The sequence below is a fragment of the Oryzias latipes genome, chromosome 6, assembly GCF_002234675.1.
Source record: "Oryzias latipes chromosome 6, ASM223467v1".
Classification (NCBI taxonomy): Eukaryota; Metazoa; Chordata; class Actinopteri; order Beloniformes; family Adrianichthyidae; genus Oryzias; species Oryzias latipes.
In genome coordinates this window covers 26,860,294-26,874,959 of record NC_019864.2, presented here as the reverse complement: position 1 = coordinate 26,874,959, position 14,666 = coordinate 26,860,294, and the positions used below count along the sequence as shown (strand labels likewise).

Sequence of the window (14,666 nt, the reverse complement as noted above, 5' to 3'; positions counted from 1 at the left end):
AACCTACCCTTTACCCCCCCCTCCCCTCCCCTCCCCTCATGGTTACCACATACATCTCATGAACCTGCACACAATGAATACTCATAAAATAAACTTGAGGCTTGCCTATGCTGCAAAGAAACAGTATGGGTTCATGTGCAGAATTTAACTTTTCCATCAGACCAGACTGCTTTGCTGATCCAGATGTTAAATAGTTGGGCTAATTCTCATATAGCACCTTTTTTACCTTAATTACGGCTCAAAATGATTTACAGAAGATCAAAGCACACTTATGTCAGCTCAGCACACGGCATTAACCTGTAGCCACCAGGAGCAACAGGGGGTTCAGTGTCTGGCCCAAGGACACTCTGACACCGCCAAGGCCGGAACTGAACCTCTGATAAGAGGTTGAGAACAGCAGCAATAACCTGCTTCCTGAGATTACAGGATAAAGAGCTGCAGCACAAATGTATGTTAACGACCCACTTCAATGAAAATCCTGTTTTTGGTGTTTTTAACATGTTTTTGATCATAATTTCAAGATTTTAATTGCGTTTCTGGATATTTCTTTGTTCAAACTGTTGTGAATCGGGAGCGAGACTGAAAAAAGTGACGAAAAACAGCGGATCACAAGCACCCTGATGCATCCACTTGTAGATGACTAGATCCATGTACGTTGACATTTTTAGTAAGATGTTTAATCAAATTGTGTCAAAAGGTAAATCAAAGTGAAGGGTGAACAGGATAAAGGCAGTGATGCGCACGCAGCCTTGTTGCGCATGTATTTCGATTTAGACAAATCCTTCTGTGGATTCAGCAAAAAATAAGGAAAGTTCAGGAATATTTCCTGTAGTGTAAAACATCTTACAGATGCAGCCTTCTCTCTTTACTAAGTCCTCGAGTCGAATCTGCTGGATAGCACAGCCTGCCTTGCTGCTCATAAAATCGGCTTCCCTTAGGTGGTTTAAGAGCTAATATGAACCACTTGGTGTGACTTTATACAAACACTTTCATGTGTTTTTAAATATAATTTGGGATGTCAGCCCAAAAGGAAATGTTGGCCCTAACAAAACGTGTCCTTAATCAAAGGTCTCTTATTTTGGAATGGAGCGTAAAATCTTTTTGGCTTCACATGAAAAATTAAACCAAATGTCTACAAATTAAATTGAACAACAGACAGGATCTAAACGATAAGATCGTTTAGTTGTGTAATGAAAACGAATACAAAGTCCTGCAAAATCAGACAACCCAGCTGGATGTTGGAGCGTTAGTCAATCTGGAAGTTTTCTCGTTTGAGCTGCAAACGTTCATCTTTTCCACATTTTTATTCCCCTTTGGTGTTTTCGTTTGCTTGACTGGTACAGATCTGTGAAAGCAAGAGGTCTACAGAACAACAAAAGTTCATAAGAAGACAGTTCAGCTCAGTTTGTTTCCGTCAGATCTTCTGTGGTCCTGAAGTGAAAGTGAAAGCCCGTGGACGCCCCTGCGCGCGCACCACACATGTGGGAGATCTTTTTTAAGCGCAGGGCTCCCAGTCGTCCTCCTGCCCGCTGCACCTCTCTTTTAATTGGCTGTCAAAAATAACCACCTCATCCGGCTCCGCGGAGCGGGAGCCCGTGGGGAGGCATCCGCCGCGCGCCTGCAGTGAAGGATCGTGCGTGGGTCTGCGCGCAGCAGCAGAGCGACCCGCGCCTCGCTGCAGCAGTGTGGGCCGCCTAAACATCTTTATGTAAAACTCATGTAGGAGGGCGGCTCGTGGATCTGAAGATGAAGAGGCTGCAGCTCTTCATGCCTTCACGATGACTCTACTATCTTTGGCACCCCCTCCAACACACGCGCGCACCCAAAGAGTCAACTTCTTTAGTTTAGGTAAAAAAAAAAAAAAAAAGATGAGTGAGTTTATTTCCTCCTCGTGTCCTCTCTGATAACTCTTCAGCAGCTGCATAGGGCCTGACTTACCAGCAGGTGGCAAAAGTGCTACCTCCTTCAATTCAGCCAATCAGAGGCCAAAGAGGGAGTCCGGAGGCGGGACATAGCCAGGAGAGCAGAGATAAAAAGTCAAGAAGAAAGAGTCGAGCGGCGCAGCGGCAGAGAGGAGGCCGGTGGAGCGGAGGAACAGCAACAGGTCATCAGACAGGAGGAGGAGGAGGAGGGCAGCTGCTTCCTTCTCTCTGCAGCTTCGCTTCTGAGACTGGAAACTTCCTGGAAGCGGATCTGAGCTGGGAGGGTCAGGACGAGGAAGGAAGTGGAGGAAGGAGCTCCCGCTCCTCCCCGCCGAAACTCGCACAAGACTTTCAGCTTCCTGGAGTGTCGTGAAGTGAAGCCCGGAGGAGGCGCACTTCCTGTGCGCGCGTGGAGAGCTGTCAGCGCAGAGCCGCGCGCGCCAGTGAGGATGGCCGGACGCCGAGCGGACCGCCTGAGCGCCGCGCGGACCCCACAGCAGCCCCGCCTGTGAGCGCGCGCGCGCACAGAGCCAGCTCATGGAGGAGCAGTCCGCGCTGCTCTCGGCGGAAGATCCGCTCGCCCCCACCACGGCTCCGGAGCTGCCGGCTTCCGCACCCCCACCGCAGAACAGCAGGACATTCACCGGCCTGAGGATCTTCTGCAGGAGGTGAGCCTCTCACGCACGCCCCTCGGCTGTCAACACATCTGGGCACGCAGCTCTTAGGTCACATCAGGTTAAAAAAAAAACGCAAACACTTTCAGAGAAGGCTCTGTCTAAAACTGAAAAACATACTCTGGGATTCAAACCAACAACCTCTGTTTTGAGAAGCTGCAGATGAGCCGCCTGGAGGAGCTCCTGCTGTCCATCATACAAGGAAAAGATGGAAACAAACGAGGAGCTGTAAGCTGTTAGATCAAGTATGACCTGGTCAGAGAGGCCAGAGGTGGATGGGTGACGGATCTGCATGCGGGACCAGGACCCCTGAAGGTCTCTCAGCTTTGGTCAGATCCCTCCACATTCCCTGGACTCCTCAGAGACAATCATCTGCTTTCCTGTTATTTACCTGGATTGATCAGATCGGGTGTTCTGAAGAAGTCACCCTTTGATTGTCTATCCGAGGAAACTCATCCAGGGTTTTTAAATCATGCTGCGGCACCAAACATATTTCTGACAACGTCCCGTTTAGATTGGAGAGATCCAAACTCAGCAGAACATTGGGTCTAAACCTGCATGCATGCTCACATGAAGAGCTGCTCCTCATGGTGAACACATGACCCACAAGTAAATACCACGTGATCCTAGGTTTTACATTGATTTATTATTAAAGCAGATTTAATTTTCTTTATGAATAGAGTTTATTTTGTTTAAAAATAAACAAAAAAGCAGATGGAAGTTTTTACTTTTGTTTCCTTGCACAAAAAATTGCAGTTTAAACGGTTTTACTGCTACAAGTTCTCTAATATAATGCAAGTAAATATTTTGCAGTGCGGTTATAAGAAATAATCCGGCTCAGCTATCATACATCTTCTTGAGCAGCAGAATGGAGGAAACACCTTTTGTGTTTGTCTTTGAATACGGCGAGGTTGCTGTTGCCGCACACACCAGGAGGCATCTCGCTGCCTTCAGGATATGCTTTGGAGCGGTTAGGATTGCTCAGACCCTGTCGTTGGACCTGCTGGGGTTTCAGAGGAGCGTCGCCGAGCGTGGAGTCAGCATATCTGTTGAGCACCTGCTGGTCTCCCCATGCTCCACAATTCCAAGCTTCTTCTGTCCTCTAAGGACAAGCTGAGAAAAGCCTTTAAGAGGTCTCTGAAGTCATCTGATGCAAGCCCTGATTCAGACGCTCCGCTCAGAGCTCCTTTCTGTGCTTTTTGGTTGTCTGGAAACTTCAGTTATGGAGGTGGATGTGAGCGTCACACATGATGTGGAAAATGAGATCCAGCAGAGGAGGAGATGACTGCTGAAGTCTGAGGGCATCAGTCCGCTCCATTAGTTTCTCACAAGCTTGAGTCAGATGTGGAGCAGGTTCTTCACCGGTGACGTTGGGGGGTGATGCTGGACAGCAGCCTCTCTTTCTCCTGTGATGATTCGTTTCTACCTTTTTTGATCAGTCAGTGAACTGAAAGATCAGTTTTACTCGGAGCAGACGGCGACATCACGGGACTGACGCTCAGAAGACGCAGGAGGTTTCTCTGTTTCATCAGATGTTTGGTAGAATTGAGTTCGGGGCTTCAATATTTATTCTGCCCAGTTTACATTTTTTTAAGGTTCTTCCGAAGCATTAAATTTGTGCAAATTGAAACGGATATAATGGCAAATTTCTTCTTGGACACTGAGTTTTAGTGCTCACATTAAAGCCACGACTTGCCGTCTCTTCAACTCTGACATCTCATGTCCCGACGAGGCTGAGGGAAGCTGATTCATGTCTTCTCCTGCTGGCTGAGCTTCTCTAACAGTTTTCTGTCTCAGATCTCTGCTTAACCAGAACCGGGAGGACCGACCTCATTACTCCTGTTTTCAAGTCTTTACACTCGACGGCAGTGTAAACGGCCAGTGGTATTTATAGTGGTATTTTAATTATGATTATGCTGCCATTTTCTAGGACATAATTTCTGCAGAGTGACAGTAGTTTATTATAAACTAACCACTGAGTTGTGGGTGTGAATGTTGGTGTGGAGTAAGCCTTTCCTCAGTTTCCTTCATCTATCTGTTAAAACACTCCCGCTAGTTTGGGAAATGAAGACGTTCATGGTTCCATTGGTCTGCAAGAGGATGCATCAGACTGAAGCGGAGCAGGGACCCAGCACATTTTCCATGCAACATCTAGAAGCTTTTGCTAACGGCATGTACTCGTTTGCTCTTGATTCACAATAATTTGAATAAAGAAATACTCAGAAATGCAATTTTAAGCTAAATTTTCTTTATATCCCCTCCATCATTAGAAAAATCCCACAGCGTGTTAAAAACACTTAAAACACCATTTTCATCTGAGAGGGACTTTTACGGTGTAGGGCACATGTGGCAAACTCGAGGCCCGCGGGGCAAATGTGGCCCGCCATGTCATTTTATGTGGCCCGCGAGAGCATAAAGGTTTTTAATTTCTTAACATAAAAATTGGTGTGTATTTATTCATGTCTAGGAGGAATCTGACGTGAAATATCAGATTGGGCTTAAACACTGTCCATAACCTAACCTGACAGAATCAAATTTAAAAGTATTTATGCTAGAGTAACAAGCAAAAATATGTTTTCCATGCAACTGTAACTGTCACTTTAAAAAGTTATAATAAATAAATTCGTTATTCAACATTAAGGAGTAGGTATATTTATTTTTCATTACATTTAGTTACATGTATAGGTTACATCTGGCCCTTTGAGGACAACCTCTATGCTGATGTGGCCCTTGGTGAAAATGAGTTTGACACCCCTGGTGTGGGGCTTAAACACCAGCAGAGCTCTGAGATCCACAGGAAGCCATCAGCTGGTTGAACGGAGTCTGAACCCAACAGTGTGAAGCTGCAGTTTCCTGAAGAACTCAGATCCTGACTGTTTGGATCTTTATTTAGGTCCAGACTCAAAACGTTCCTCCTCTCTGCTGCTTCTGATTAAAATAGGGGTCTGTTGTGTTTTACTGCCGTTTTCCCCCTCATTTATTTTCATGTTTTTCCACACATATTTTTTACGTCTTTGAATTCTCTCTGTGTAGGAGCGCAGTGCAGTTCGCACTGACGTGTGCATGGTTTGTCGTTCTGTCTGTTCTGTGAAACTTTACCACAGCTTTTGTCTTGTATTTCTTGGTAAAAGTGAAAGGAAGTTGTTCAAAATATTTGGGTGGAAAGAAACTTTAGACTATAGCTGTTTTAAAACACATGAAAAGGTATTCCCTTGGGCTGTGGTGCAGTGTCCTGCTGCTCTGGTCCGGTCACAGTCTGGTTGTGTGAGGAAGAGGAAGAGCATTTGTAGTAAATATGTGGCCAAAATGACTTATGACTGTGGGTGGAGGTTATGAAAGATAACTTAAGGAAAAGCAATAAAATGAGGATAAAAATCATTTTGGAACGAGAACAACTTGCATAATTGAAATGTATGAGACGAGTTCAGAGCACTGGTTGATAACTGGTTTGTCCTCGTTTGTCGTGCTTCGGAAAGCTTGTGGTCCTGAGGTTTGTTGCAGAGCCAGAAGATGCCCGATCTTCTAGAGGTTCTGCAGTTTCTTTGGAAAACCAATCAACTATCTGTTGCAGCTCAGCTCTGATCCATTTCCAGATTGAAAAGTCTCCAAACAATCAACTGTTGTCAGCGCAGAGGAGGAAATGCAGGGTTGTGGTGGGTGTCCAGTCCCCACATGCAGAAGACCTCCCCTCTCAATAATCTGATGGGTCAGGAGTGTTCGGGATCTGATGCTGAGAGGGCAGCAGATGAGCTGCAGCCTTCCAAGAACTTGCAGACGTTTTACCAGATTCATGAAAGCTTTAAGGTGTACAGATGGGCTTCATCCAGAAGCTGTAGTATCTGCAGGTCCCTCATGAAATTGTCTCAGATGTTTGCTTTCGTCCGGCAGGTACTGCATTGTGTGTGTGTGTGTTTTTTTTTTTTCTGTGCACGTGCAGTGTGTAAAGACTTTGCAAACTGGTGTTTACATGGAGACTTCCTCTTTGGCTGTGACTCTTAAGTAACACATCGGTGAGTCACAGCGCGTGCTTGCTGTTTATCTGCGCGCCTTCACTTCCTGCGTGGATCCCACTCAGTTAAAGTCGCACGCATTTAGCGAGGGGTGGGCAGCAGATGGGGCCTCGCTTGGCAAGCATTTGGAGGTGTAAACCCCTGCAATCCAGCCCCTGAGGCTGAATGCTGAGCGCTGAATCCCATAGTAAGGGTTCACCCCAAGCCTTTCCGCCTCAGAGCAGACTCTTCAATTCAGCCACTGAGCTGCTATGAAGGAGGACTTCTTGAAAAATGGAGGTCAGCCCTGAAATATGAGCAGCAGGAAGTTCCTGTGTGGCGCAACCTCTTACCTGGCAGCTGCTGTCATCGTGATGCTCCGCTGTGAAGAAAAGCTCCACATTCAGGTTCTTCAGATGCTTCTTTAATCAGCTCCCCCTAATTATAGCTGCTATTAACAGACCAGCAAAGCAATTAATTAAAGGCGTTCATTTTTAGGGCCTGATGGGAAAGTTTGACTCCTGAGGAGAAGATTCAATCTACCGCTCTCAAAGGAGGAGGAGGAGGAGGAGGAGGAGGAGGAGGAGGAGGAGGAGGAGGAGGAGGAGGAGGAGGAGGAGGAGGAGGAGGAGGAGGAGGAGGAGGAGGAGGAGGAGGAGGAGGAGGAGGAGGAGGAGGAGGAGGAGGAGGAGGAGGAGGAGGAGGAGGAGGAGGAGGAGGAGGAGGAGGAGGAGGAGGAGGAGGAGGAGGAGGAGGAGGAGGAGGAGGAGGAGGAGGAGGAGGAGGAGGAGGAGGAGGAGGAGGAGGAGGAGGAGGAGAGGAGGAGGAGGAGGAGGAGGAGGAGGAGGAGGAGGAGGAGGAGGAGGAGGAGGAGGAGGAGGAGGAGGAGGAGGAGGAGGAGGAGGAGGAGGAGGAGGAGGAGGAGGAGGAGGAAGGTGCATCCTCATCCTCTCTGGATAGAAACAGCCAGGAATGTGAAGCAACCATTTTGGTTTTCCTCTCCTTAAAGAACACAAATGAGTCTGTGATGGTCAGGGGTGTAACGATTTATTTTAACAATTCGATTCATTTCGTAATTTGTGGTTGACGATACGATTCACTGAACTAAAATCGATTCAGGACATCTTTAACCAAAACTTCAGAGATAAATACCTGAGTACTGAACAGTGCAGGGGAAGTTTTCCAGATTCCTTGGGTTTCTTCTAGATAATCAAGTTTAAATTTAATATGTGTTCAAACAAACAAGTAAACAATAATTGAATAAATAAACCTACCATGTCTCAATCCAAAAGGTATTTTCTTAAAAAGATTATCAAACGATTTTATGATGGTAAAGGGTCAATTCGATTAACAACTTGCTTCAGACAGATCAATCTGGTTATATTGTAGGAATATAAGTTAATTAATTGTTACACTCCTAGTGAGGGTTTGTCTACCTCATGCACATTTGACTAAACCTGCTCCTGAATTCCTCAACTTGGTGTTGGTCTCATCTTTACAGGATTGTAATCGTTTCCATGTTCTGCCCAAACGCTGCTGTTTGAGCTGCTGCTGTTATAATGGGAGCTGCAGCTTTTTATTGTATTTCTTTAATACAATGAAGCTAAGGATGGATGTTTATTTACATAAAGTTCTTTAATGCGTTTCCCGCTTAAGAAGTGAACCATTTTCGCATTGTGTAGCGATGAATATTCTGATTTAAAAAAAAAAAGAACAATTAGACATGCAAACCTAATTCATGGCTCCTCATAGTTAGAAGTCAGAAGCTCATAAGGCATTACATATATAGAGGTTTATGTCTTTATTAAAAAAGACGTTCATTCTTCTAGTGCAGGTTCTCACTGTACTGTTACAAAATAACAAAGAATTTGTGCTGAAAATGTTGGAAAAACCTCATATAATTATATTATCATTGTTATCAAATCTTTCCTGGAGTTTGACACCTGTGACATACGTTGATTTAGTCGTCTAAGCGTGTATTCAGACCAAAGCTTGTGAATATAACCACGTGACTAAAAATCTTCTCACTCATTGGTCGGGAGTTACTAGGGTGGGTCAAAAGCACTTTGTAATGCTTGTCAGGATAGTTCACTGATTCAAACTTTATATTTCAATGACCAATTTTAAACGCCCGTATCAACGGCCCTCGTCAGCTTGGGTGTTTTCACTCTGAAAATGTTTCCAGTCTAAATACACCTTTAAAAGTGGATGCACCAACAGGGTGCTTGTGCCCAGCTGATTTTCTACATCACAAGTACAAACTTTCTCCAATGGCATTTTTTTTGTCTGCTCCTGATTCACATCAATTTGAATAAAAAAAAAATACTCGCAAAAGCAGTTTTGAGTTTAATTTTCTTTTGGATATGTCCTTCATCATCAAAAAATGCTGCAAGAACATGTTGAAAAAAACTACAAAACACCATTTTCACTTTAGTGGGTATTTAGAAGACTTCATGAAGGAAATAAAGCCATAGTTTAGTTTATTTCCACCTCAGTCTTTTCGTCCATCTCTGCTTGAACAGTGTTTACAACAAAGCTTGTAAAATAGGAGATCAAAAATGTTGCATGAACATTTTTTGATCCTCATTACTAATCATAACGACTAATCATTGCAGCTCCAGGGAAAAGAAAGAAGCAGGTTGACCATGACAGATGCTAGAACATTAACTGACACTCCAAACCCCATCTGGCGTTCTAACAATTGATCAGTGATCAAAGTTTGTATTCATGGATGGCTTTATTCTCCCTTAAAAAAAAGAAAATGAAAGGCTTGCTTAGTGTTTACGACGTTTGAATCAGTAGAAACTGTGGAAGGTGAGCAGCAGGTAACTGACGGCAGATAAGTGGTTAGGGGCACCTGCTGCCTCCTCAGGCTTTTTTATTTCACGTTTGAAGCTTCACAGATGCAACATGTCAGGAATTGTGAAATATTCCTAAAGAATTGCAGAAAAGAAGTCAAACTTCAACTGTAAAGATGCCGCATAAAAATGACCAGAAAGCGGAGCGTGTCCAGCTTTTGCTAGAAATCAGGTCCTGTTTTAAAGAAGTGAGTTCTGGAGATGTATTTTTACAACCTAATTAGATGCTCTGAAGCGGCACAGAGCCTCGCCGCTGAGGGACGCCGATCTGACGTGAACCTGACCTGAACGCACTTGACACCGACTCCTCTGCGAGTCCCGGGATGAGGTCAAGTCCTGTTAGAGGACTTCTGTCTAGATCAGGTGCTGCTCTGAACCTGACTCCTGAGCTCTTATGTTTCATCGTAGCCTGACACTCCAGCTCAGGCCACGCCCCCTCAGTGATATCTCACCTCTGATGCTTGATGGAAAACTCTTGCTGCTCCATCACCCAAAGGGGCGGGGCCAAAGTGATGATGGCAGGTAAAAAAAAGAGCTGAAGTTCTGCAGGTGAAGCTTCCATTCAGACTTATCTGATCAAATGGCTGAAGCTAACAGAGCAGCAGATCGTCTGACTGCACACCTGATGGTGAGAATCAAAGAGTCGATCTTTGTCTAAGCGCTAAAAAAGAATGCCTGCATGTTCTGTTGCCTCTAGTTTCCTGTCAGTAAATAATTTACATAAAATTCTCGTGCGTGGGGCAGTTATGGGAAAATGATGCAAAAGCAAGTTTTTTGGCAGTCAAATAAAACTTAACCCAAACTCTGTATCTACATTTATTTTGACATCATGGAGAAAGTGAGCAGAACAGTGTGAGACTTCACATCCTGGCATTTCTACGTCAGTGTCTGAAGGTTCTGTGGAATCCATCCTGTCAGTGACAAGTGGAGTTTTTTTTTTTTTTGCTGGATCTGTGAATGAGTGCGGCGTTTGGCCCCTCAGGGGGTGTTTTGGGCTGTCAGCTGATCGTGGAGCTGCGTGGCCCCGTGTGGCGGTTCCCCCTGGAGTTCCTTAATGTCAGCGATCTGCCAACACTTCCCTAATGAGTTTATGATCCTTTGATCGTCAGCGGCTGATGATGGAGGATCACATGGCTGCATGATGCAGAGACAACACCAACATCAGAGGTCCCAAAACCATCTCAGATCTCCGTTCTGTGGCTCGTCATCTTGATGTTTGGCCTCAAAAGCAGACTTCAACTTTTACATTCATTTAAAATAAAATCAGATATGAAACTAAAAATGTTCATCATGAATATTCTGATTCAGTTGGATTCACGTAGGAAAACAAAATAAGTAAAAATTGTAATTTAAAGAAGCATTTCAGAAATAAAAAAATGTTTAAAAAAATGATAAAAAAGCTTTTTGAAGTAATGAAAGAAATGATAAACCATAGAGTTTGAAGTGAATTCTCTCTTCTCGAGTGTTTTGATGAGCTTCCTTGATGAAGACCATCCTCCTTGTTCACATCTGCTTTGTCATTAATTGTTCCGTTTCATTTTCTCCCAAACATTCGTGGGACCAAAAACACTTTGGGTCACTCAGCTGATCAGAGTTTGACCTAAGCAGAGATGAAGATCATCCTGAGACATAGTTTCATAATCTGCAAAAAATGTGGATTCTTTAAAAAAAAAAAAAAATCTTCCAGACCAAAATTCAGCTTCATGTTCTTCCTCAGTCTTCATCAGTGTTCTTCAGTCCATGGCTGCTCTAGTGAAGAGCTCTCTGAAGCTTGTTGGTCTTCAGCTCTTCGTGACGGTTTGCATCTTCTCTGGATCAAGCAGCTGATTTCTGCTCTTCAGGGTCTGTCTGCACATTTCCACTTTGTAAGATAAAGTCAGTATGAGACTGAAAGCCTCTGATCTTCTTGAGTTGTCCTCAGCTGACGGCTCTCACAGAGCTGGTCCAACGTTTTGACTAACCATGGACATCATCTTAGATGTTGTGATGTTGGAATCTTCCGTCTCGTTTTGTGAATAACGTCACAAAACGTTATTCACACGTTATTCACATGTTTTCATGTGAGATGTGAAAACGCGTCTTCAGTGGTCAAACTGATTTGATTCAGCGGTTTGACGGTTGGCTTTAAGGTTCGTTTGTCCCACAGGTGGCGCTGCTCTGAGGTTTCGGGTGAATCCGGACTAAAGCTGTGCTTCATGAAAACCATGTGGGCTTGTTTCATTGTTCACATGAGGTTATGAGAAGTGTGTGTGTGAGTGCACGTGTGCTGTTTGGTGGTTTTCTCAGCTAAATAAGGATCTAGGTCAGTGCATGAACCATTTCTGGATGATCAGAGACCAAACCGACCCTGGTGAAGCCCACTCCGAGGCCCTGGAAGCAGGACAGAGGGACGAGCCACCAGACACGCTTCTGACTCTGTGCGTGTGTGTGCACGTACACGTGCTTGTGTGTGAGGCAGCAGGACCGAGGGATTACACAGACCCCATTTTCTGGACTATCTTCAGCACTCGTGGCCTTTTTTCTAAAAATAGTCTGATCCAAATGGGGGACGGGACTCTCTGGGAGGAGGAGAAATCAAGGAAAGAGGACACGAGGAGACGCAAAGATCACAGTCATGAGAGTCGACTGTCGGCTCGAGTTGCTCTGTTTACAGCTAAGCTGAACATTTAGGTAGATGTGACGTTATTGCCCACAGTTACAGTTTTATTAATCTCATCTTCAGATGGGGAAACCCTGCAATGTCCCCTATAATCACTAGATGGCAGCAGAGGGATGTAGAAATCCTCATTCAAATCTTTTTCTTCTTTCTTTTTTCATTAGAGCAAAGATGATTATTCATTATGTCATAGATTGATCAGATTTGAACAGAAAAAAGTCTGAGAGCTGATTGGTTTAGTTCAGTCACAAAGTTTATCCTTTATGATCAGTTTCAGCATTTTTGAATGCGAATGTGATCCAGAGGAATTGAGAATACAGCAGATCTGAGTAATGTTCTCATTTATCTATGACTCACATGTTGTGTTTAAATTGCATTGTAGTTCTTTCATTCATCTTCTAATCATTCATTTTCTAATCCGTTATATCCGTTTCGGGGTCACGGGGCTGCTGGACCCTATCCGGCAACTTGCGGGCGAAGGGGACATCCAGCTCACCAATCTGTCGCAGGGCCACAATCACACACCCATGCACGCTCACATTCACACCTAGGGACAATTTAGAGTGACCAATTAACCCCATGAAGCATGTTCTTGGACAGTGGGAGGAAGCCCCGGAGAAAACCCATGCATGCACAGGGAGAACATGCAGACTCCACACAGAAAGATCCCCCAATGATGTTCTGGTTCAGGTTCTGGTTCTGTTTTTTTTCTCCTTTAACCTTCCAACAAACCATTTTTCTCCTCTATGATGCCTTTTAACTCTGAACATGTCGCAGGAACTTGTTTTTTTTTTTTTCCTGTGTTCAAAGTCTGATGAGGATATTGACGCAAACTGACTATAAAAACTTTTTACCCCCCACCAATTAAAAAAAAAAAAGCTTGTGTAGCAAAAAACAATATTTGTTGGTAAATTTTTATTCTGTGGTTCTGCTTTCATATGATGTGGTAATTACCTTGCAGTTACGTCTGCAGGTTCTCAGTTATCATGTCATGTTCTTGTAGGATTCTGTCTGAAAACTGAAGAAGCTTCTCAGATTATCCGCAAAACGTCTTTTTGATAAATCCAGTCATATTGCCCCGAAGAACAAAAGTTCACCTTGCAGTTTTCTGTTTGCAGCTTTAACAACTGTCTGTCTTTCAACTGAAAGGATTAATCTGGATTTATTCAGATAAACCTTTGGATATTAAATTGATAAATGTCTGTAATTAAACGTGTAAACTTCTAGATTTATATGTAAATCTCTAAAAATAAATGTAACTTTCTAGATTTAAATCTGTAACTTTTAAGCATGAAAACTTCTGGATTTATTAGTGCAAACTAGGCCTGCGCAATATACCGCACATTTATCGTTATCGCAATATCCAGCTCTGCAATCTGCATATCACAAAAGACGGCGAAAATCTCAATAAATCGTAAACCTTAAATGTGTATAAACAATCTTATGGCAGCTTGAAGCTTTTAACGAATCAAATAAATCCCTTTATGCATTTGACCAATCCGATGGACGCCTTCAAGTTGTTGACCAATCGGATGGAGGACTATTATCTTAGATGTTTGCCTCCTATGGAGTATAACTTTTAACTGTTGCAATGAAAGGGGAATGATGTTTTTGGTTATTTTGCTATTTGTTTACATACCGCAAATCATATCGTTATCACAATATTAATCTCTAATATCGCATATCGCAAGTTTTCCTCATATCGTGCAGCCGTAGTGCAAACCTTTGAGCCCATTCCTGTAAAATTGTGGATGTAAATGTTTAAACTTCTGTTCAAACAACATAGAACGCAATAGGCAATTACTAAACCAGACTAAACAGACAAGGCTAACTGTCACGGTGAGGGGGGCCCGAGAGCCGGTAGGACCCAGACGCAGAGACGGGAGGCAAACGGGCTCAGGACTAGAGGGTTTATTAACAAACAAAAAGCGCTGCCGAGCAGGATGACAAAATAAAACAAGACTTACTGTGGCGTGGCTAGAAACATGGAAGCATGGCATGAAGGGACAAAGACACATGAAGACGTAAGACGCTAAGAAGTTACGGACGTTAACGCTATGACAAGAAGACGTCAATGGACCAACACAAGAGGAAGGCAGAGACAAGACTTATATACAGACAGGGCAGATAAGACACAGGTGAACACGATCAGGGCAGATGGGGACCAAGGAAGTACAACTCAAGACAAGACAAGACAGGAACCCTTTCAAAATAAAACAGGAAACAGAACCAAATTAAAGCCGCAAGCGGCGTTGTATGGCCCGCAGACGCAACCCGCCTTCCACGCCCAACTCTACGCACTACCGCGGCCCTCTCCGCCCTCACCGCCCACAAATTAAAAGCTAATCAAGGCTGGATTTGCTCATAATGCTAACTATGCTAACTATGCTAATGTGACTAAAAGTCCTAGCATAGCGATCAGCATAATCAACTCTCTCAGAAAAACACATTTCCTAAAATGCTAATTATGCTAACTATGCTAGCTATGCTAATGTGGCTAAAAGTGCTAGCATAGCAATCTGCATCTTCAACTGACTCAGAAAAACACATTACCTAAAATGCTAATT

General features: G+C 43.9%; 1 protein-coding gene across 1 annotated transcript in view; it reads left to right on the top strand.

The window, feature by feature from the left end:
- The first annotated feature begins 1,283 nt into the window (after positions 1 to 1,283).
- Positions 1,284 to 14,666, top strand: part of dgkz (diacylglycerol kinase zeta) — a 58,126-nt gene continuing 44,743 nt past the window's right edge. The window contains exon 1 of the mRNA XM_023956008.1: positions 1,284 to 2,590. Coding sequence (XP_023811776.1) covers positions 2,460 to 2,590 — 131 coding nt within the window. The 5' untranslated portion in view covers positions 1,284 to 2,459. The remainder of the gene's footprint in view (positions 2,591 to 14,666) is intronic.